At 43.8% G+C, this 24,893-nt stretch overlaps 1 protein-coding gene across 1 annotated transcript in view; it reads left to right on the top strand.

Annotated features, from left to right (window-relative positions):
* UBE2U (ubiquitin conjugating enzyme E2 U) overlaps nt 1-24,893 on the top strand; it is a 67,721-nt gene that overhangs the window by 30,674 nt on the left and 12,154 nt on the right. The window contains exon 7 of the mRNA XM_063427880.1: nt 12,044-12,110. Coding sequence (XP_063283950.1) covers nt 12,044-12,110 — 67 coding nt within the window. The remainder of the gene's footprint in view (nt 1-12,043; nt 12,111-24,893) is intronic.

Consider the following 24,893-nt stretch of genomic DNA (forward strand, 5'->3'; position numbering starts at 1 on the left):
GTAGGGGAGGGAACGCATACCCCAGATCGAACGACCAAGGAAGAGATAGAGCATCCTGGCCCAGTGCCTGACTCTCTGGGTGGAGGGAGAAGTAATTCTCCACCTGGCGATTCCTGAACGAGGCCATCAGGTCGATCTGGGGCATGCCCCACCGACGGGTGATCCAAGCAAAAACTGACTGGTGAAGTTTCCATTCTCCCGGGAGAATTTCTGATCTGCTGAGAAAATCCGCCGCTACGTTCTCCGAGCCTGGGAGATAGATAGCCTTCAGTCCCTGGAGATAGGTCATGGCCATCACCATTAGAGGAGCTAGCTCTTTTAAGAGCCGCTTGCTCCTTGTGCCTCCCTGGTTGTTTACATAAGAGGCCACCGCTCGGTTGTCCGTCTTGATCAACACCCAGGAATTCCTGATCTTCGGAAGGAACACCTGAATGGCCTTGGAAACAGCTCGCAGTTCTCTTAGGTTCGAGTGGAGCCGACTTTCTTCTCGAGTCCACCACCCCTGAGTCCATGAGGAATCGAGGTGGGCACCCCAACCAGAAGAACTGGCATCCATCGTAATAACGGTCCACGGAGGTTCTTCCAAGGGAAAACCCTTTGCTAGGTTCTTCCCGTTCCTCCACCAGTCCAACTCTCTTCTTACTGGCAGGGGCAGAGAAATTTTCTGATCCCAATCCGTTTTTTCTCTGTCGAACTGGAGAAGAAAACAACTCTGTACAGGGCGAAACTTCCATTGGGCCCACTTCACCAAACCTATCGTAGACGTCAAAGAACCCAGGAGACTCATGACTTCCCTTGCCGAGGCCCTTTCGAGAACCTGGAGCTTCTTGACTTTGTCTTGTAACTTCATGACCCTCTCTGGAGACAAAAACACACGAGCAGAAATGGTATTTATCACCGCTCTGAGGAACACGATGGTCTGAGATGGAATCAGGGAGCTTTTTTCTATGTTGAGAAGCCACCCGTGATCTTGCAGGATGTTCATTGCCATTAATGTATGATGCTCCACTATTCCTTGTGAAGGCCCTACGATGAGTATGTCGTCCAGGTAATGGAATATCTCGATACCTCTCATCCTTATGACGGCAATCAGAGAGACAAGGACCTTCGAGAAAGTCCTTGGCGCTAAGCTGAGACCAAACGGAAGCCCTCAGAACTGGAAATGTCTTCCTAAAGCCCAGAACCGAAGGAACTGCATGTGATTGCTGTTTACAGGGATTTGGTAGTAGGCGTCTTTTAAGTCTATGGAGGTCATCCAATCTCCTGGTTTTACGCACTTTAGGATAGTCTGTAAGGATTCCATTTTGAATGTCCTTACGTCTAGAAAGGCGTTCACTCCTTTTAGGTTCAGGATGAGACGCCACTTTCCCTGGGGCTTTGGGGCCAAAAACACAGTGGAATACATCCCCTGGAACCTTTCGTGAGAAGGGACTTCCTCCAACACCTTCTGTCCCAACAGAGTGGAAATGCAAGTCCTCATGGCCCTTCGTTTGACACCTTCTGACACTTTTGATTTTCTGAAATGGGCAGCACGTGGACGAGAGGAAAATTCTATCCTGTAGCCTTCTTTTATGATTGAGGTGACCCACTCGTCTGTGACATTTGCGGCCCACACCGGGTAAAAGAACTGCAGTCTTCCACCCACCGTACCCGGATGGGCCCAAGGACCTTCAGAAGGTCTTCCCGGAGGTCCTGGCACCTCTACCTCTGGAAGCCTTATTGGAAGAGGAGTGAGAGAAGGACTTCCACGAAGAGTTCCTGGAATACTCCCTTCCGGGCTTGTAGCTTCTACTGTCCCGATCCTTAAATCGCCTGGTTTTCCAGGAGGAGGAAAAACTCTTTCTGCTGACTTGTGGAAGAAACGCTTTTTTCCCATCAGCCGCTTTCTGAATGGCATCCTCCAGGATCTTACCAAACAGGATGTCCCCTTGGAACGGGAGACCACACAAGGACGCTTTGGAGGCATAGTCCGCCCCCCAGGAATGAAGCCATAAGGCCCTTCTGGAGGCCACCGATAGGGCCATACCTTTGGCAATCATGCGAGTGATGTCCAGGGAGGCTTCAGAGCAAAATTCAGTAGCAAGGCTCAAATCCTTGAGACTTCCCAGGAGATGTTCTCTACGGACACCTTGACCAATATCTTCCTCCAAATTAGCGAGCCAAACTCGTAAGGCCCTGGAGAGAGTGGTCAGCGCCACTGCCGGATGAAGGGCGGAGCCTAGCGCCAGATAGGCTTTAATTAGGTCACCATCCATACGCTTTTCCATAGGTTCTCTTAGGTATGCCATGGAGTCTATAGGAAGCGTGGTCTTTTTAGCCATATGGATCACTGCGGCATCAACCTTGGGAACCGAATTCCAAAGGCAGCAGTCCATGGTAGAATAAGGATAAGTCCTTGTGAATTTGTTTTTCAAGGTGGACTTCCTCTCCGGCTTATTCCACTCCTGAAGGATCATGTCCTTTATAGAGGAATGCACTGGGAACGTCGGTCTATTAGGTTTCAAGTCCTCAAAAAACCTGTCAGCCTCTCTCAATTCAGACTTTTCTTCCGTGAGGCTAAGAGTGTCTCTGAGGAGGGTAATAAGCCGATCTACAGATTTAGAGTCCAGAGACCTGGAGGCATAGTCAGCCTCCTCCTCCCCCTCATCAGAGACCTCCCACAGGTCCAGATCCTCCTCAGAGCTGGAAGACTGAGGTTCCGCTCTGCGTCTCTTAGGAGGGCCACCACATCCCGTGGTAGACTTAAAGCCCTCAGCAATTGCACGGGAAATCCAGAGCTTAAGGTCATCCTGCGGTGAAGTCTTACTGGGGACATTAGCCGCCTCCGACAAACATTCCCTGCAGAGGTTCCTTCCAGGTGGAGCAGGCGATGAGCAATTAATGCATTTATTGGACTTTTCCCTTGATTTCCTCGCTGGGGAATCCAGATGCTTGCTGGGGCTGAAATAAAGCCATATATGACATATATTACAGGCTTAGTTTGGCACTCTTTTTAACAACCCCCCCAATAGAAAAACTGAATGGCTCACCTATGTTTTCTAGAGAGGGATCTTGCAGAGGCAGAGGGGGAATCCATACTACAAAGGAGAACCAAAGGGAAATTCAACACACAATACCTAACCAAAAGGTCAGAGCAGACTGACCAGCAGAGAGAGAAAAATAAAATAAATAAACACTCAAACCTTAAACAAGAATTATCAGGAATCCTACCTTATAATGACACAAAATTCCTCCAGGCAGCCAAGAAACAGCAAAGGGCGAACTGCAGGGGAGCCAGGAACGAGATCGCTCGAACAGCTGATGCAGCGCACAATCAGACTGTCAGAATCTGCCAGGTTAAATAGAGCCGGGGAAACCATCCGGTCCGCGCATGCGCAGACCTCTGGAACGCACGCCGTGCGTTCCAAACGCTCGCGGCCAAGGAAAATCACTTCCGGGTTCGCCGGATCCGGCCGCGAGCACCAGCCTGTCTGCTGGAACGCAAACTGTGTCCCAGCCTGCGACGCCCGAACCCCCAGGAAGCCCCAGGCAGTCGGGGAATAGCCCCATGGGCCAGAAGGCATAGCCACAAATCCAGGAGACCCCACAGGGAACCGGACAACACACCAAACCACAGGTAGGACCACTCCAGGGCCCCATAGTATGGATTCAAAGAACTGCCAGAAATAGGTGCGGGGGGGGGATTTTGTACCCCAATTTAAGAGGGGCAAGCTGATAACAAGGGGAATTTTTAAGGAAGACCAACCCCATCAGACAAATAGAAAACCAGTGTCTCCCTCAGAACACCTAAATCCCACGCAGCGGTTCAGTACTTACACGGAACCTGACCCAGTTAGTCCTGCTCATGCAGGCTGTTTACTGGGGCCTTCAAATGAAGAGAGGCTGAACTTCATTTGGAACGAACCCACGACAAACGCAGGAAGGTGGCCATAAAAAGTAAAAAGTCCTGTAGAACTTGCTAAGGACAGGAAAAAAGACTGTGGTGTAAGGGGAGGAGGGACTCTTTATACCTATCAGTCTAATTAATTAATCTAATTAATTCCTGTCCTGTGACTGCTAAGGGAGGAGCTACCCATAAGTGATGCTGCCATGATTAGCCAGGAATGACATTTATGTGTGTATTATGCATATATAAATGTAAATTACTATATGTGTAAATATTATAGGCATAGTTATATGTTACTAATACACACATCAATATACATGCATATATATATATGTGTGTGTATTACTGTCAGGATTACATCAATTTACATCTATTACCTTTACCTCGTTTAGTGTATCTTGGCTCCAATTGTCTCCTTTTTTTTCTCTTACAGCGACCCTTGTGCATCTTTTACTTCATCCCAGTCCATGTGTGTTTCTTTTTACCCTTCTCCAGCCTCTGTATTTCTCTTTCCCCCAGCCCCTTTTGTGTTGTTCTTAGCCCCAGACACTTTGTCTCTTTCTCCCCTTCCAAATCTCATCTGGGTGTCTCTTTCTAACTCCAGACTGTGTGCCTCTTTCTCTTCTCCCAGCCACTCTCTGTCTCTTTTTCCCCAGCCCAGCATTGCCTCCCACAAATCTTGTCACTTTGTCCCCCTTCCCTACTGTATGTCTCTTTGTCCCCCCAACAAACCTTCTGTGTGTCTCTCTTCCCCATCTCCTCCCTGTGTCTCTCTCTTACCCCTCTGTCTCTTTGTCCCCCCATCTCCCGTTTCTCTATTACCCCTCTGTCTCTTTGTCCCCCCCCCCCCCAACCTGGTGTCTTTCTATTACCCCTCAGTCTCTGTCCCCCCCCCCTCTCCCTGTGTTTCTATAACGTAAACTGTATTAACCCCTTAAGGACACATGACATGTGTGACATGTCATGATTCTCTTTTATTCCAGAAGTTTGGTCCTTAAGGGGTTAAAGAACAATAATGCAAAGTTTTTTTCTCCGTAATTGTGGTAAAAAGTTGTGATATTTAATAAATATAAATGTACAAAATGAAACAATTGTCTCCCCCCCTTCCCCTCTATTTGCCTACCCCATCTCCTCTATATCCCTCTCCCCTTCCCCTCTATTAGTCTCCCCCTTCCCTTCTATTTGCCCCCTTCCCCTCTATTTGTCTCCCCCTTCTCCTCTATTTACCCCCCTTCTCCTCTATTTGTCTTACCCTATATTTGCCCCCCTTCCCCTCTATTTACCTCCCTTCCCCTCTATTTGTCTTACCCTCTATTTGCCCCCCATTCCCCTTCTGTGTGCCTCCTTAAATTGTCACAGGAGGACTGAGGGAGGGAGCGGAGCTAACTACCATGCTCCCTCACGGTTCCCATAATTCCCAGCATCTACACATCATAGAGTAGTGATTACTCTATGATGTGTAGATGCTAGGAATTATGGGAACCGCGAGGGAGCATGGTAGTTAGCTCCGCCCCCTCCCTCAGTCCTCCTCTGCTGACAGCTGCACGGCTGTCAGTATCAGTGAGTGTGCCGCCGGATCGCTTAGGCGGCCGCCCGGCTCACTCACTGATACTGACAGCAGGTATAGCTGTCAGCACAGGAGATGGGGCCGCCGGCTGCAAGGTAAGTATAAATCCTCACAGTGTGCCGCCGGACCGGCCACCCGGCGGCACCGACAATGCGGCTGGCGGCCGCAATATTATTAAAATATAGGGAGCAGGGCTCCCTCTCTCCCTCCAGCCCCCCAGGTGCCGCGGCCCACCGGGAAATTTCCCGGTATCCCGGTGGGCCAGTCCGGCCCTGGTCAGCATAGTGTCTCAGCGAAGATATCGAACAGTTTGGGGCTGCTTCGAGAACCGAAGAGATGATGGCCTGTATAGCGTCGTCAATTGTTACATACTGAAGTAAAAATTCGTCTGCGGGTATGAGTGCGTTTATGCTGGGAACAAAAGAGGAGTGCGGTGCCGATAAATCAATAATTAGATGTTTTTTATTTGAATATTTGTGTACTGCAACACCAATGGGGTAAGTGCGCCAGGAGGAAAACGGTGAGGAGGTGAAGGGGCCGATCATTAAACCGTTGACAATTTCAGAGGAAAGGAGAGTGTCTGTGGAAACTGGATCTTGGCATGCTGACAATAGATTGGGACATTCCAGTGTGCCCGTGGGGATGGCTACAATACCCGTGAGAAAACCCTGTGTGAACCCAGTGGTCAGATATTCCACCTAATGCCTGTTTGGGTGTGTCCTTAGGTAAAAAAAACAGGTTGTCGACATTGATGTCAGTTAGTCATTTGTTAGGGGACAACCTGGCCGGGCACATGGTCTTGGTATGTGCCCTAAAGCATATGGAGCAGATGTGCAACAATCTACAGGCGCTGAAACTGCAGGAGCCTGCGTTGAAATTATTGCACACCTGCGCTTTACCTAGAAAGGAGATGGGCCTACCCAGCTTATCACGTAGACCACCCGCTGATTTGTTGTGAGGGGTGAAAGTGGGATGAGGGGTGGAAGTGGAGGTGGTAGGATCAGCTTCGGAAGGACATAAGTCTGCCGTATGAGATGTAGAGTTGCATACGGCGCAAGATGGGGGCCTGAGACCAGCGAAGTGGTGACAGAATAGTTCTGTATCCATCTGACACCAGTTAATTCTGACATTGAACTGTTTCAGATGGGTCGCCGCCTTCGCTGATACCGACTTATGATAGTCGTAAAAGGAGGAGCCCCTGTACTTGATGCCCAGATCCACCACCTTGTGGAGATAGAGGTCTAGCTCCTCTCTTCTGTGGGGATACACCGTGCAGATGATGTCACGGTATATCCCGAAGGCTATCACAAACTGGATGATGGATAGTTTCTTGTTAAGCCTAGGGTCTCTATTCTTAAGCACCACTGAGATGTATCCATAATTGCATGCCCTGCTCTCCAGTATGTCTTGGGATGCTATAAGGAGAGACACCAGACACACGTCCTTCCCGTCTAGGATTTCTTTCCTGATGGAGTCTGGGATGGAGTGAGCTGGTGACTCGAAAGGCGATATAGCTGTGGCTGGTGCTGGAGAGGGGAGTATGGGAGGGCATGGTGGTACAGCAGGGACTGCCGGGGTGGAGACTGGGAGGCCCGGAGTATTACCTGGGGAGGCGATGGCGCTCTCCACCTTAGATAGCCTGTTATTTAAAGTCTGCAAGTTGGCCAAGATTGTTGCTAGGGTATCCTGGGTGGCCATGCCAGCAGTTGGTGGCTGTCCTTAAGAGCTAGTGCCTGGCCTAGGCTCGGGGGCTTGGTAGGTGAGCAGTCTGTAGAGTTCTGCCTTTCTAGCCGTAGCTGGAAAGGGGATTCCCCTGAGCCTAAGCGCGGCCGTAATTTTAGGAATAGTCCATGCTCTCAAGGACATGAGAGATTCGCATGGAAACTCTGGTCTGATGTGCGTACACAGGATCTCTTCGGGCAACTCTTCGATGGGGGTTGGTTCTTGGGACATTCTAAAAAATAATTTAGTGAATGAGATATTAGAAGAGGAGTAGGGGAACCGGGAGGGATATGAAGGGGGGTCTTTTTAGAAGAACTGGACTGTAATGCTAGTGCCGAAATGAAAAACTTAACTGTGAATTGGTGATAGGTGAGGCCCTGCTAATGCCAAGTGGCGGTGAGAGGCTCTACTTATGATTTGGCTTAGGAAAATCGTGGCCACAGACGTGGTGGCGGGGTGTTGGCCTCTCGGTGACTGTAAAGAGATTCAAAACGTGTGGCGTATAACTATGATTTGGGCGTGGGGCCGTACCTCCGTGTTGAGGTGGGAGATGGCCTCGCGGGACCGGATTTTCTATTAGGGTCAGCTAGGGTGGTAGCCTAGACCCTGTAAGCCAGTTCACTTGTATACTTAAGGTTGAATGGTAATTCTGGTGTGATGTGTGGATACTAACCTTGAAGGGGTTATAATCGAGAACTGGAACCTTCTAGTATTTTTATGTAGCGAGACTTGGCTGCTGCTGTCCTCGTAGAAGAAGCCTAAGGATTAAGACAGATGTTGATGTATTTATGCGTAACGTGGTGGCGTATGATTTGTAGTAAGGGTTGGCTGTTAGGAGCACAACATGAGATCCTGAATTGAGGGATCTGAATGGTTAGTCTAAGACTGGGACGAGTGTACGTTATGGAGAGAGGCTGATTGAGGCCTTGGGGTAGTGACTGCCGTACGTGAGTAAGGACGTAAGTACCTGGTAGTATGGCTGAGTACCGGGTTAGGTAGGTTGGGTATTTTCTTGCCTGATGGCAGTATGGCCTAGGTAGAAAATGTAAAGAATTTAACACACCAAGGGCGTAGGACCGTGAGTTAGTCGTAATGAATCAAGACCGCGTTAGGTCTTGTATGAAAAGGTCCTGTAATGAGTAGAGAACTATACCTTGATTTGTTCTTCAGGTACTTGGATGAGCGTAACTGGTTTTATGCGTAGAAACCGGTGGAGGCCTAGAATAAATCTGGAGCTATGGATTAAACCCATTGAATATTTTATAATTAGCAAAGGCTGTGACAGTATGCTATAAATAACCAATTTTTTACTGTGACAAGTCTAGAGTGCATGTTGTCTTGAAGCATAGACATGGATGAAACCAAAGTGAGTAAATACTATACCTGGGTTTCTAAATACAAGAACTTGAATTTGCTAACTTTAAGCAGAAATACAAGAAACCGAGGCAATCTGTGGAGCCAAAGAAATGTAACAGAGGCAGGATTAATGACTGCGTAACTTTGAGGAGAAAACGTAGTAAATAAAAATGTGGGGTTTTACCAGTATTGCCCAAGAAGATCGTGTTAATAATTAATATACCGGTATATATGTATGTAGTGTTGATACAGGGTTGGCGTGGAGTTAAAGAATTCTGCCCTTTTTAGTTTGGTGTCAGGAGGAATCTATTTTAATTGATTAATGAATGTTAAACATAGTTTACTAACCACTTAGGTGTACGAAAAAGAACCGATTACTAAGATACAATGGCTGAGGTTTTAATATTTTAAACATAATTAAACCGGAAAACACAGTTTGGTAAAAGGTTGTAGTTTAAAATGGATTTAATAACTCATACTGACAGGTAGGTATAAACAGTTAAATAACCGAACAGAAAGTATGTGCTTTTAAATGAATTTGTGTGTACGAAATGCTTGTATTTTTTGAACGGGATTGGTAGTTTTAGCCGTACGAGGGACCTGCTTAGGTAAAGTATAATGTGCGTTTGTTTAATTCCGCACGAATAGCAATAGCATGAATTGGGTAAGTGTGCGAGGGGTGAACATACATGAATCGCTTAAGATGCACGAACGGGTAAGTAAATAGGTACATGGTTCGTGCGTATGACCGAAAGGTAACACAGAAATGTAACGATTAGCACCAGAGTTATGTCTGTACATGGTTCGGCAGTTTTGACCATACGAAGGCACCAATGATACGTAAGTATAGCGGGCGTTCGTCTACTTTAGTGCACGATGCACGAACAGGTAAGTATACATGAACTGGTAATGTAAGAGAAAAAAGGGAGCCTACGTTTTTAGGCCCGAACGGAGGGAAATAGCCGAACGCTATTTCCCTCACTAGCTTACGTGAGCGTGCCGGTCTCGTGACCGGATGCCAAGTACCATGACCGGGAGGAAGACGGGTGGCAGGGCCGCAGAACGGACGGAGGATTCCGCTGGACACCTCTTGCTGCAGGAGACTGGAGCTGTTTGGCGGGAAGCTCGGACCGGTTCCTATTGGGATAGACAATCAACTGGAACGGCAGAGGTGAGTAGGGGCTGGGAGTTTAAGTAGGGGACTTACTCCTCCCACAAATGCAGGCCTAATGGCCTTTCTACATATGATAAATAAACGTAATATTAAATATTGTTGTATTTCGATATCGGAAGCAATAACAGCGGTAGCTTTTACCCTGCAGAAACACTGTTCATGGTTATTTGCTAAAAGTGAGAAGTTAAAGTGTATGCAAAGTGAATTTAAAATTTAAGGTCAGAGCAGCCAAACTGCTGATTTCTAATCACCCAGAAAACTTCATCTGATTGAAATGGTCTGGGTGCACTGTCCCTGTTTTCTGAACCCTGCTATATAAAACATTGCAGTTTTGAGAAACTTACATTGCTCACCTTGTAGGGTTAATTCCTCCTCTAGTGTCTATCATACAGACAGCCACTAGAGGCACTACCGCTGCACAGACTGAGTGAAGCTCGGTCACATGACATGGAAGCCCCATTGGAAAGCAATGATTCCCTATGGAAAGGTTTGAATCACATGGTGCTTTCTGTGCATTACCATTAGGGATTGGACCCTCACGGCAGGCCCTCCTCCTTGACATCGGCAGGGGAGGAGAGGTCAGTAGAGCCATAGGAGCCTCAGCGCTGGAAAAAGGTGAGTAAAACGTTATTTTATTATGCGCCGGGTGTGGCGAATTCCCGTTTAGTGAATAACCTTGTGTTGTGACATTGAGTGTGGTCAAATGAAACCGAGACTCTCGTATAACAAATATTGTTATATTTGTATAAAACATCAACATGAAATATTACATGAAATATATTACTTAAACATACAGTAACTAGTTTAGGAATTTTATAAACTTTTTTTTAAATTGTTTTATTCTGTGTCTTTTTTATAATTTTTCTTTCATTCCTTTATTCTATCTTTTGATTTTCCGTAGTCCTCTGTGTATCTACCATATCCTTTTACATTTTTTATATTTCTTTGTAATCAATTACGCACCTGAAGGACTGTCTTGACATTGCCAAAACTCAATCTATTAGGAGATTTTGGCAAAAATATGTTGGATTTTACCTCATCTCCTCAACGTGGGATTTTACCTCATCTCCGTAATTGACAATGAAGAATTGTTTCTCTATCAAATGGCAGGAGCAAAAACAATGAATGGATCCCCACCAGCTGCGCAACCGTGCATGCAGCTGCATGTTACCAAATTTTGACACAAAAGAGGAAAAATAAAAAAATTACGAAAATTCCAGATAACTCGCATTCACATGTTATTTTACTCCCAGATTAATTGGGGCCCTTGGAATGGTGGATTCAATGTGATGGAAGCCTACCTTCAAGCTTTGCCCATTGCCAAGGTTAAATCTTGTGCTCAAAAGGACACAACGCCTTCCGGCACAAAGTGATTTATAAAAAGATTTCTCAAAAATTCCACAAAGAACAAAAATAAACCTATGTATGGCCTTAAGATTAAAGTTCAAGACACAACTTTTCCTCTAAAAATATATCATCTGGCAGCTTTCCCAACACTGGCTACATCACTTTTAAATTTAATTCCCAAAAAGATATTTAATATGAGTTTTTCTTATCTCGCAGCTGGAGAGAATCTCATGATAAGTCTCCCTGCCCTGGTACACAATACTGTTAACCCTTTAATTACTACGATATGAAATGCAAGATGAACTAGTTTTTATTGTTTTTTTGTTTTTTTTTCCCACTCTTGTTTATATTGTCTGTAATGCATTGAATTCCATTAGAATGTTGCGCCTCCATCCTGTTTAATGCCGAGGCTATAATATGTAGGCACCTGAACTCACAAACCAGGTCTTGATTGCTGACTGGTCTTTCCATCCTCCCTGTTGCCCCCTCTTCCCTCAAATAAGAATAAAGAAGGGCTCCCAACTTTATCACTTTTGTCGGGACAGTCTCTATTTTAGTGAATGCCAGGGAACTGTGCCTGGGCAATAGGCAGAACCAACTTGATTCAGCCATGTAATAATTCTGTCCCATGTTGGGACTGTGTATTGGATGCCCATATTTATATATATCAAAGTCAGTACAACTCAGTAATTTTACTTTTATCTTACAGAACAATCCATCTACTTCCTTTGTCTGATTTTCTCCTTTATTCTAACCTATTGCCAGTCTACCTGATGAACTTGTCTCCTTCCCTACATTATTTAACTGTTTTTCAGTTTAGGTACTATAGTCCCGTACCCTGAGAATACTCCTGTTTACAGTATATAGCACTTTTTGATTGTGTGGATGATCTGCAAGTCCTTGTACAATAGACACAACAGAAAACCACCAGAAACAATCAGTAAGGAATCCTAAATCTTCAATCATAATAAATATTTGAATTTTTTTGCAGCCAGTGTAATCCGTGATCCACCCAGAGTTACAGCAACACAGGAGCTTCCGCTGCCCCCAACCCACAGGTAGGTTTAATGTTGTAGGTAGCGAGGGAGTAGGGGGTTTAGGAATATCTTTCAAACATTATTTTGAAACTCAAGATATTGAGAATTATCTTCCCCATCTGTATTGATTAAAGGGACACTCCAGGCACCCAGACCACTTCTGCCCATTGGAGTGGTCTGGGTGCCAACTCCCAGTACTCTTAACCCTGCAAGTGTAATTATTGCAGTTTTTTTATAAACTGCAATAATTACCTTGCAGGGTTAACTCCACGTCTAGTGGCTGTCTACTAGACAGCCACTAGATGTCACTTCCTGACTCATACCACAGATTATCTGTGCTAGAGCGTCGCTGGACGTCCTCACGCTGTGAGAGGACCTCCAGCGTCGCTCATTTCCTCATAGGAAAGCATTGAAAATCTTTTTCAATGCTTTCCTATGGGGAGCGCTAATGCACATGCGCGGCATTAGGTCTCCTCGGCCGGTGGGCGGGACCAGTCTCACCCACTGGCCGACGGAGACAGTAGGCGGAGTGACGCGGAGGAGGAGACAGCGACGGTAAGTGACTGAAGGGGTTTTCACCCCTTCAGTAACCGGGGATTGGGGGGTGGGAGGGAGAGGGTACCTCCAGTGCCAGGAAAACGGATTGTTTTCCTGGCACTGGAGTTTTCCTTTAAGCAATAAGAGGGCCCTGCAGATCTGCTAGGCTTCAGTAAGGATATTACATGGGTAGTTATGGCTTTTTCTGTTTAAAGTTGTGATCACAATTTCTAGTAGGTCTTTAATTTACAAAATAATTAATTTCAAGTAAACATCCAATTATTAAAAAAATAACTGTAAAATCTTTCTCAAGTAATCCTAAATTGATGCCTAACCAGAAATGTAAATCAGGAACATCTGTAATTCAAATGCTATTAATCCACTTGGATAAAGAGAGTTGTTAAAAATGGCAACAACCCATAGGGGGAGCCAAAAGCATAAATGAAGTCAGACTGAGTCGTATGTATTAAGTCTTTCATGATCCTTACCTGCGCCAAATGACTGGTGTCAGCTGATTGCGCCAAAACAGCTCAGTAGAAAAAACAGGGTCCAAGAGAATGCTAGGAATGGACAATAGCTCAAGTAGCCTGCACTTCGGTGGGTCCCCGCTCAGATCTCAAGCTGGTTTTAGCTCAACTTGTGTCATTACTAAAATAACCAGGTCCATTTGCATATCAGACTGTTCCAACCCAAAAAAACAGTCCAGATCAAAACGCAGGCCAGCTTTCTCTGCACGAGAGATACAGCAACCGCAGACAATCGTTTCAGCCTTGTTAGGCCTCGTCAGTGAGGTATAGCCGATACCCGGCTAGGCACCGTGAGCAAGTGGTCCACGTCTGGCATACCCTTTAAATAAGGCGGTCCAGAACCAAAATGCAGCTGTTGTCCATTCTCAGTATTCTCTTGTATCCTGTTTTAAAGCAGCTCAGCAAGGTTAGCACGTCCGTGTGATATCACTATTAACATTGATCCAATGGAACAGCAAAGCATCATAACACAGCAATCACTGTGCCACCAGCATTATTACATACAAATTGTAACGGACCCCCTATACTCCACCTGAGAATATCCGCTGTAGTTCTCACAAATGAAGCAGTGATTAAAGCCTAGACTTGATGAAGGGTACAAGAAGAGTGGTTTTATTATGGTGACTTTTATACACAGACCCACAGCAGGGGGTCTCCATACAATACAATGCAAGCCCCTCCCAAAGATCTCTGGGCCTGGGAGATAATTGCGTTTAACACCGGTAAGCTAATTATCTCCCAGGAACAAAGAGGCAAACATAAAAATATAAAAAATAAAAATGCCCCAAAACATAAAAATATATAATAACCCCACAAAATTTACATCCCCAAATAGCCCTGATCTGAGCGCCTAAGTTCTCCAAATAGCGCTCAGATCCATGCAGTGTAGGAGAAACGGGTAGCGTTTGTTCCCCTTAGTCTCAGACACCTTCCCTCCAAAAAGCGCACTCCTGGTGGATTTTTCAAAGTCATTCAAAACTGAGGACCAAATTGTCTGGGAGCCGCACGGTCACCTCATGCCGAAAACCGTTCCATAACAGTTCCGCCAAATCCCACTGAGGTGACCGGGAACCCACGAAGTCCTCATGCCAAATTTAGTTCCATAACGATCGCAGCGAAGTACCACTGAGGACAATTTGTGGGTTTCTTCATGCGAACAGCCACCAGAGAGCTAGTGTTCGGTTCCATTCGAATTAAGGGAAAGTGCCGAACCAGGGGCTAATGGCGGCTGGGGAGATTTAACTCCCGAACTGGGTCTTTGTATGTGGCCCATAGTCCTTGGGCTGGAGGCTAGCTAGCAGGCTCCTCCAGGAGTTCGTGACATTAAATTTGAAATTCACTTTGAATTCTTACTTTGGTGAATAATCCTGATAGAGTTAAACATTGTGCATTATCTTAACGTGCATCACGCACTTACCTGTCCTGAAAGCAAGTTATTATTAAATAAGTTAATAGTAAAATATACTGTGGAATTCTATTTGTATATAGACTAATCCAAATAAAAGATAAGACATTCTAATCAATCAATAGGGGGAAGGGCTGCGCCACAAAACGTCAGTGTATAAAATAGTCCAAGTAAAAAAAGGAAAGAAAGTCTTATCTGGAACAGGTCCAATAGGGGACGTAGGATCTACAGATGTTGGTCCGGAGCGGATATCCTCTTTTTCCTCCTTCTTAGGGATTCACTCAGATATAGGGAAAAATAGAGAAAAAAATAGTGCAATACGTCTGATAAAGAGATACAACAGTCTAAAAGCTGGTATAGAACTCACATGTGGAGGAGCTGTAACTCACTCTAGTGTGAAAGGCGTGCAGCGGTATAATCCCCGCTTATGGGATATATGGGAGGTTCCTCCGTCAGTGGTCAAATATATAAAAAGAAAGGAGACAACAAATAGTGCTCACTGGGTAAAATCCACGGATAAAAGAGAGATAAAAATAATACTCACAAGAATGGAGCAGACCAACTGCTCCTTGATGATAGCGTTGGTGGTATTATCCCCACCTAGGGATTGCTTGGGGTCCAAAATGATGCCAGGTAACAAACAGGTATAAAACAGTGCTCAGTGTATTAAAAAGATAGATGGTACCAATAAAAAAAGTGACCAAATAATAAATAAATAAATAAGTGACCGAATATAGTTTTTAGGGGAGCTCCAAATTTTAAATCAATACTAACTAAGAATTTTACGAGAGAAGCAACACATGCACCCTCTTTTTTTCCACAGATCAAAGGTTTTTGCAAATGCAAAATGTGTATAGTGTGTAGAAGCACGGACCCCACAGTTCCCAATAAAGTCACCCAATTTACTAAATTTACAAAATGACAAATCATGTTTACAAAATTAATGATTTTATTAATTGTGCAACTAAAAATGTTATCTATCTGCTTGAGTGCCCTTGTGGCCTCCAATATGTTGGAATGACCACAAGGTGCCTGAAAACGCGATTAAAGGACCACTCTAGGCACCCAGACCACTTCAGCTTAATGAAGTGGTCTGGGTGCCAGGTCCAGCTAGGGTTAACTAATTGTTTTATAAACATAGCAGTTTCAGAGAAACTGCTATGTTTATCAATTAGTTAAGCCTTCCCCCTAATCCTCTAGTGGCTGTCTCACTGACAGCCGCTAGAGGCGCTTGCGTGATTCTCACTGTGAAAATCACAGTGAGAGCACGCAAGCGTCCATAGGAAAGCATTATGAATGCTTTCCTATGTAACCGGCTGAATGCGCGCGCAGCTCTTGCCGCGCGTGCGCATTCAGCCGACGGGGAGGAACGGAGGCGGAGAGGAGGAGGAGAGCTCCCCGCCCAGCGCTGGAAAAAGGTAAGTTTTTACCCCTTTCACCTTTCCAGAGCCGGGCGGGAGGGGGTCCCTGAGGGTGGGGGCACCCTCAGGGCACTCTAGTGCCAGGAAAACGAGTATGCTTTCCTGGCACTAGAGTGGTCCTTTAACCCCTTAAGGACACATGACGTGTGTGACACGTCATGATTCCCTTTTATTCCAGAAGTTTGGTCCTTAAGGGGTTAAGCGAACATTGCAGAAACATTAAAAATGGATACTTAAATCATTCAGTATCCAAACACTTCATTAAACATAATAGAGACCCTAGATTATTGAAGTGTATTGGAATAAAAAAATTTACTATTCCATGGAGAGGGGGGAATATTAAAAACATCCTAGGAAAAACCGAAATGGAGTGGGTGTACACACTCCAAACTCTCACACCTCATGGTTTAAATGTTGATTTCGATTTATATAATTTCTTGTAATCTTATGCCTTTTATTCTGCCTTTTACTATTTCTGCTTATATAGCTTTGCAGGTTTTACCATATTTTCCCAATATGATTGTACCAATATTTTATACTGTTTATTTAACTGGTCATTTCTGTGGTGCATTTATTCATTATAATTCGTTATGTGGTTATTTATACATTCATTTTATTGTTTAATTATATTAGGCTAATGTCTGATGATACTTTTCAGTATATCAGACACATAGCCTTCTCCCCGTTTTACCGATCACATTTCCCTGTGATCGTGAAGTTAAACTGGTTCCCTAGACGACGGCTGCAGCTTTGTGCCAGCCGTCGGTTTTACTATGTATTTAGGTCTCCATGACGACGGCCGCAGCTACACGCGAGCCGTCGTCACACCATAGTGTGTATTGATTCGTCAGACGCCGGCCGCAACTACATGCGAGCCGACGTCTAATTCCAACCTCCCTACACAGACGCCGGCAGCTGCGCAGTGCTTGCCGACGTCCATGAACTCCAAGCCCCAGAATCCCTTGCGGCCGTTTGCCGGTCACATGACCGTATTACAAAATGTATTTTTATTCTATTTAACCTCCGTTTTTCTAATACTGATATTTTATAAGGCTCATAGAGCCTATTGTAATGTATGCTGTATACAATCAGTCTATTTTAATATGTTATTTTATTACTGCTCATTATTTTAATTTTGATTGGCTATTCCTAATTTTTGGCGCCAATTTTAATTATCTGAATTGCTATTTAAACTTTACCTTGCCAGGTATCAGGTTCTTTTTCCATATTGATAAAGCCGTATTGGCGAAACGCGTATGTGGAATTTTACTGTGTATTTTATTATATTAAAGATTATTTGGTCACTTTTTTTATTGGTACCATCTGTCTTTTTAATACACTGAGCACTGTTTTATACCTGCTTGTTACCTGGCATCATTTTGGACCCCAAGCAATCTCTAGGTGGGGATAATACCACCAACGCTATCATCAAGGAGCAGTTGGTCTGCTCCATTCTTGTGAGTATTATTTTTATCTCTCTTTTATCCGTGGATTTTACCCAGTGAGCACTATTTGTTGTCTCCTTTCTTTTTATATATTTGACCACTGACGGAGGAACCTCCCATATATCCCATAAGCGGGGATTATACCGCTGCACGCCTTTCACACTAGAGCGAGTTACAGCTCCTCCACATGCGAGTTCTATACCAGCTTTTAGACTGTTGTATCTCTTTATCAGACGTATTGCACTATTTTTTTCTCTATTTTTCCCTATATCTGAGTGAATCCCTAAGAAGGAGGAAAAAGAGGATATCCGCTCCGGACCAACATCTATAGATCCTACGTCCCCTATTGGACCTGTTCCAGATAAGACTTTCTTTCCTTTTTTTACTTGGACTATTTTATACACTGACGTTTTGTGGCGCAGCCCTTCCCCCTATTTCTTGTATCCGCCATCTGTTTAAAGGTTTTTTTGAGAGATCCCCTTATAGGGTTGCTGCCTTTTGGGTATTTAGCGCTTACTCTTATTTTCTGTTTTTATTCTAATCAATCACTTGTAAGAAAAGGCAGTTTATTCACTTAATAGTGAGTTGCAGGCAACAATTTAGTAGGATTTAGATCCATAGTAGGAGAAATTTCCAATTTGGCAGAATTTGGGACAAAACGAGAATTGGCTCAACACCGCTCCCAGTTTAGTGAATTATTTCTGAATGATCTATTAATTGTCGTTGCGTTGTTCCACTGTCTGTAAATGAGTTACATTGAAACTCTGATGATTTCCTGTACTTGTGTTTTGAAGCTCAATCCAGTAGCAATTATGGCTCTTCTCTGAATATACAAAGATTTGTACCGGATAAATAAACAGGAATTCAGACTCAGTACATTCTGGCACAAAATGAAAAAAAATGTGTGTGATGCTTCCCCCTGGTGGTAAATCTAGTCATGTGCAGGTTTGCTGTTACCTAGCAGTCTCATACTGTCAGGGTTAATGGGTTAATTGTGGGGAATTCAATCTTCAAGTCAATTCTGTTTCCAGTTTGACTGTTTAAACCTAACATTTTAAATTCACTTTGAATTCCCAGCAATTCTCATTTAGTGAAGAACACTAAATAATATGTCAACTCAGAGTAGATGAACAGCTATCAATGTTTTATTCTACTCTGGACGTACATCTCCCACGATGCTTTGCCTAACAGATAGTTTTGCATATTTTGTGGCACTACATTTATAAATCTCTGACTGTCCATTTGTCAGTGATTTTCTTAAGCACACATCTCCTACTCTTTCCTGCTCTGCAGAGAGCCAAGCTGCTCACGCATATGGTCAGCAAGGTAGGAGATCACTGCACGCTGTGCTGGTCACTATAATCTATATGGGGTGAGAAAAACCATTGGATGGACCACAATTAGAGGCTTCTGATTGGTGGAGCCTCTTCCTGCTCTGGGACGGTCTGCCAGATGCAGTTCATTCTTGCGCAAGTGCAAGAGCAAATTTAGCAACACTAAAAGTGCAAATTATTTTCTGTTATTTATCATTTATTTGTTTTACTGCAAACTGCATGGTTATTAGTGCAATAATTGGTGCTCTTGTAAAATCTGCTTCAGCACCAGCACTTTTTGTTATCTTATTATTATTATTATTTTATTATTTATATAGCGCAGCAAATTCAGTAGCGCTGTACAATGAGAAGCATTCTTGTGCTGGCAGTTTGTGCATGCCACAAATAAATGAAGGAAAGCTCTCTCGGTCCACCCTGTTGAGATCTGAGCACAGACTGCGCATGTTCAGTCCATGTCTCTGCTTATAGCAAAATACAGCCCAGGGCATTATACATAGAACAGAGCTGTCTGTAAACTGATGGCACGACTAGAAGGTTTGTAATGCGGTTCCAGTGATCCTATCTGATGAATGTAACTGTAGGCAGAGGATATACTATGTATCCCATAAATCAGCTGGACAGGAGTTTGTAGGATAACATCAATCCCAATAGAGCAGAATGAAATTATCCTAATTCAGCTTTTTTTAACTGGTGTGGGAGGAGTCTGGATCTTTCAAGTTGCACTCAGTTTATTATGGATCTAAAACCGAAAAATATTTTTAGAATGTAAAACATAAGGCAGAGGCGATGGCGGACATCACTGTCAAACTGACTGGTTACACTACATTGGGGTTTAGAGCAGATTTTAGCAAATCATCATTATATAAAACAAACTTGATTACCGTATCCACTCACACATCATAAGATGGGGAAGAAGACCAAAATGTCAGGAGCTCATTGCTCCAACAGATCCCAGATATCAGCAATTTGTTTTCGCGGCCTGAGAAGAAACGCGCTGTCTGAGAGTCAGACTCGACTGAAACGATAATTTCTCCATCTTCCAATCGGACACTGTAAAAACCTTTGATAAAATTCCAGAACAAAGAGGTTTAAATCATATTTGGAGGAGGGTGAAGACTCCCCTGCCACTAAGGGTGATTATCAAACCTCTCCTAAAAAAAAATCCCAAATTTACTCGAAGCAGATGGCATTGTGATGGAGGGACTACGTGCTTTAAAAGACAGAATAGTGGTGATGGTGGATGATGGACCAGGGACTTGCATTTCTGTCTCTTACTTGGAATCAGCAGCCCAACAACTGCGTAACGCTCAGGCAAAGACATAAGACTGACTGGCAGCTATGAAAGAGAGATAAGGGCTCTCATCCAGCGGATTTCTGACAACTGCTCCCGCTAAAGGTGGTGATGGTGGACTGTGTCTTCAGAGTTCCCAAGGAACCTTTATCCAGACGCATCGTTGTCATTGTTTTTCCTAAGAGATTCCACATACTCGGCTCTAATGCAAACTGTGAAACGTACTACGTCACATACATTTTAGATCTGCAATCTGACATTCTACGAGAGAACGCATAGTGGCAAAACAAAGTTTTAATGGTGCGAGGAGGTCTTGGGCGCTAGCTTACCTTCCAGGGGTTTAACCGTTAATGAACAGTTTAACCCCAAAGTCTTCAGTCCGGACCAGGTTAGGTCTGCCCCTCTGAATCTGAGTCTTCAGTCAGACCATACAGTATCTTTCGCACTCCGTTTTGTGAATAGGGAGCTACTGATAAGTGTCCGATAAAATCTCAGCCTATCAGCGCAAATTGCATTTAAGTTGTTATGGTGCCCGGAGTGTTCCTTTAAGCCCACAGCACAGGGCAAGCATTGGAATTTACAGCTCCTTTGATTTAAATGGGACCTAAGAGTGTGTATACACATTATGGCTTTGTCCATAACTCCCTCATCTTAGTTATGATGTGTAGAGTTTCTGGTTTTATCAGGGATTATTTCTTAAAATATTAGTTCTGATGGGCTGTATTAGCGGTTAGTCTATAAACCAGTAACCGAGCTCAGATTTACCTCTGTCAAGTTAATTCTTTTAGAAATGAAACTTACGTGAATATGCAGTCTCTTTATCCAGTTCTACTTTGTGTTTCTATGTATACGGCATAAACAGCAGTAGAATAAAACAATTAAAAACATCAAAAGCTAAAGACAGATTAAAACATGTCTTTTGTATAATGTTCTTTTATGGAATGTTCTGTGTTAGTGTTTAATGCACCACGCGCTCAGATCTGATTAATTAAGATTTTTATTTATTTCCTGCCACTTCAAGCGATATTTATTCAAGAGAATATGACAAAAAGATGATGAAAACCGTACTTGCTCAAGCCATTAACCACAAGATTTTCTCAGTCATAAAAAAAACACCACCACCAAGAGCCAAGGATTGAATTGGTTTTCTTTCCATCTTTTTCTCTTTCTGAGGGATTACTGAATACAGTGACAATAAGCGTTCGGAGTGCTTGGCAAGTTATCACCACAATCTCAAATATGAAGAGAACACAAGTCTAAAATCAGATGCACATGGAAAAATGATTGGCAGACATGCAAATATTCTACAGGTTAAATACATGGTTATTATATAGAACACAGAAAATCTTCACAGCTCCCAACAACGGGAGGTATTAAATCGGGACTGTTAGGGTTCGGGGGCTGTATTTTGTATATGCAGGGCCGGACTGGGAAAAAGATTCAGCCAGGACATTTTCCAATCAGAGCGGCCCCCTAAGAAGGGGTTGGGCCAGAGAGGGTGTGTTTTGTCATCACTAATGACAAGCACGCCCCCTCTCAAAGTGAGCATGTTAGTTCAATACGTAGAGCCCTGCTGAAGAGCTCTAGCATGAGATAAAGGCCCTGAATTTGTTCTGCGCAGCGCAATCAAATTTAATAACATGCTTGCGCTGTGTTTGATTTTACCTTGTCTCTGGTGTCTCCATAAGTGGGATACCAGAGGACAAAAGGGCCAGGAAAGTGTATGGTGCATGTGTTTGGAGCCTGCTTGTGGGATTGCGTGTGTGTAGAGTGAGCTGATTGTGGTGTGGTATTGTGTAAATAGGTCAAATTCATTTGTGTTTGTGGTGTAATATGTGTGGCTAGGGGGTGTAGAGATGGTGTGTATAGGGGGAATAGTGTGTATAGGGGATGTAGCGAGTGTGTGCATACGGGCTCTAATGTGTGTGTGTATATAGGTGACAGAGTGTGTGTTTATAGAATGTAGTATGTTTTTGCTTACAAGGAATGTAGTGTGTGCATAGGGGATCCAGAGTTTGTATGTCAGAAATGTAGTATGTGTAGGTAGTGCAGTGTGTGTGTGTGTGTGTGTGTAGGGGATCTAGTGTGTGAAGGGACCAGAATGTGTACAGGAGATCTAGTGTGTGTGTGTGTGTGTGTATAGAGGATTCAGAGTGTATATAGGGATCTAGTGTGTGTATGTGTATGAATTAGATGATCCAGAGTTGGATAAGGGATCTAGTGTGTATCTGGAATGTAATGTGGTGCAGTGTGTGTTTGTGAGGGGTGCTGTAGTGTATGTATTTATGTGTGTGTGTTTGGAAGTATGGTAAGTGTAAGGGGCTCAGTGTGTTGGGTGTGCTGTGTGTATTTGTGAAGGGTGCAATGTGTGTAAGAGGGGTGCTCTGTGTGTAAGAGGGGTGCTGTGTGTGTGTGCTGTGAATGTGCTGTGTGTATGAGTGCTGTGAGTGTAAAGGAGACTCTGTGTGTGTGTGGGTGTGAGGGTGGTGTGAGGGTTACATAGTTACATAGTTGAAAAGAGATTTGCGTCCATCAAGTTCAGCCTTCCTCACATTTGTTTTTTGCTTCTTGACCCCAGAATGGCAGTCAGATTTATCCTTGGATCGAGCAGCTGTTACCTTACATTGAAAAATGATATCCTTGAATATTCTGTTATTGCAAGTATGCATCTAGTTGCTGTTTTGAGCATTTGTATGGACTCTGATAAAATCACTTATTCAGGAGAATTCCACATCCTTATTGTTCTTACAGTAAAAAAAAAACACCTTTCTTTGCCTTAGACGAAATCTTCTTTCTTCCTGTCTAAACGCATGACCTTGTGTCGTATGTAAAGTCCGGTTTGTGAAAAGATTTCCACACAATGGTTTGTATTGGCCCCGAATATATTTGTATATTGTTATCATATCCCCTCTAGGGCGAAGTTTTTCTAAACTAAATAGGTTTAAATTTGTTAACCTTTAATTTTGTAGCCCGCCTCTGCACTTTTTCTAGTGCCATATTATCCTGCTTTAGAACAGGTGCCCAAAATTGCACAGCATATTCAATATGTGGTCTTCCCAGTAATTTATAAAGAGGCAAAATGATATTCTCGTCCCGAGAATGAATGCCCTTTTTCATGCATGACAATACCTTACTGGCCACTGCTGATTGACATTGCACATTGTTGCATAGTTTGTTGTCTATAACAATTCCCAAGTCCTTTTCGTGTGTTGTTACCCCTAATTTGCTTCCATTAAAGGGACACACTAGGCACCCAAACCACTTCTGCTCATTGGAGTGGTCTGGGTGCCAACTCCCACTACTCTTAACCCTGCAAGTGTAATTATTGCACTTTTTTATAAACTGCAATAATTACCTTGCAGGGTTAACTCCACCTCTAGTGGCTGTCTATTAGACAGCCACTAGAGGGAACTTCCTGGTTTCTAGCACAGGAAACCTCCTGTGCTAGAGCGTCTCTGGACGTCCTCACGCTGTGTGAGGACCACCAGCTTCGCTCAAAACCCCATAGGAAAGCATTGAAATGATTTTTCAATGCTTTCCTATGGGGAGACGTAATGCGCATGCGCGACATTGCCGCGCATGCGCATTAGGTCCCCTCGGCCGGTGGGCGAGATCAGTCTCGCCCACCAGCCGACGCAATGGATAGAAGGAGCGTCGCGGAGGCGGAGACAGTGACGAGGGACATCGCCGCTGCCTCAGGTAAGTGACTGAAGGGGTTTTCACCCCTTCAGAAACCGGGGATTGGGGGGTGGGAGGGAGAGGGACCCTCCAGTGCCAGGAAAACTGATTGTTTTCCTGGCACTGGAGATTCCCTTTAAGGGTATACGTTGCTTGTGCATTCTTTATGCCGAAGTGCATAACTTTGCATTTTTCAACATAAAATTTAATTTGCCATTTGAGTGCCCAGTCCCCCAGTCTATCTAAATCCCTCAGCAGCAAGGTAATATCTTGCTCACATTGTATTACTTTACAGAGTTTTGTGTCATTTGCAAACACTGAATCATGGCTTTCAATACTTTTTTCAAGATCATTTATAAACATGTTAAATAGAAGGGGTCCCAGAACAGACCCCTGAGGGACACCACTTGCCACATCTGCCCAGCTTGAAAATGTACCATTAATGACAACTCTTTGTACTCTGTTTTTAAGCCAATGTTCTACCCAAGAACAAGCATTTTCATCTAGACCGATTTCTTTGAGTTTGAACATTAATCTATTGTGTGGAACTGTATCAAATGCCTTGGCAAAATCCAAATAGATCACAACCACTGCAACACCCTGATCTAAACTTCTACTTACTTCTTCGTAGAATGCAATCAAGTTAGTTTGACATGACCTGTGCTTCATAAAACCATGCTGATTTTTGCTGATAACCATGTTCTTCTCAAGGAATTCTTGAATAGTATCCCTTAATAACCTTTCAAATACTTTTCCAGCCAAGGATTGTGTGCTGTGTGTGTGTGTGTGTGAGTGTGTGTGTACTGTGAGTGAGTGTGCAGTGTGTGTCTGTGTGTAGGGGATCTAGTGATATATATATATATATATATATATATATATATATATATATATGTAATATTTTTGATAATGCCTTTATATGTGGGTTTATTCTCTAAGCTGAGAAGTATGGATTTCAGATTTTATGCCAAAATAGCTAAATTTCAGTATTTTTCCAGCTTGGCTAGTTTGATCTAAAATATGTGATTGACTTGTGGATTCTTCACAGTTTCAGAAATATATTTTATAGAAAATAGCACAGTGTGACATATTCCTGTATGTAGTGGTTATGGTGCCAGGAGTGCTCTGACGCCGTCAATGTAAGTAGCCATGCTATATTGGGAAGGTTT

Source organism: Pelobates fuscus, chromosome 7 (assembly GCF_036172605.1).
Source record: "Pelobates fuscus isolate aPelFus1 chromosome 7, aPelFus1.pri, whole genome shotgun sequence".
NCBI lineage: Eukaryota > Metazoa > Chordata > Amphibia > Anura > Pelobatidae > Pelobates > Pelobates fuscus.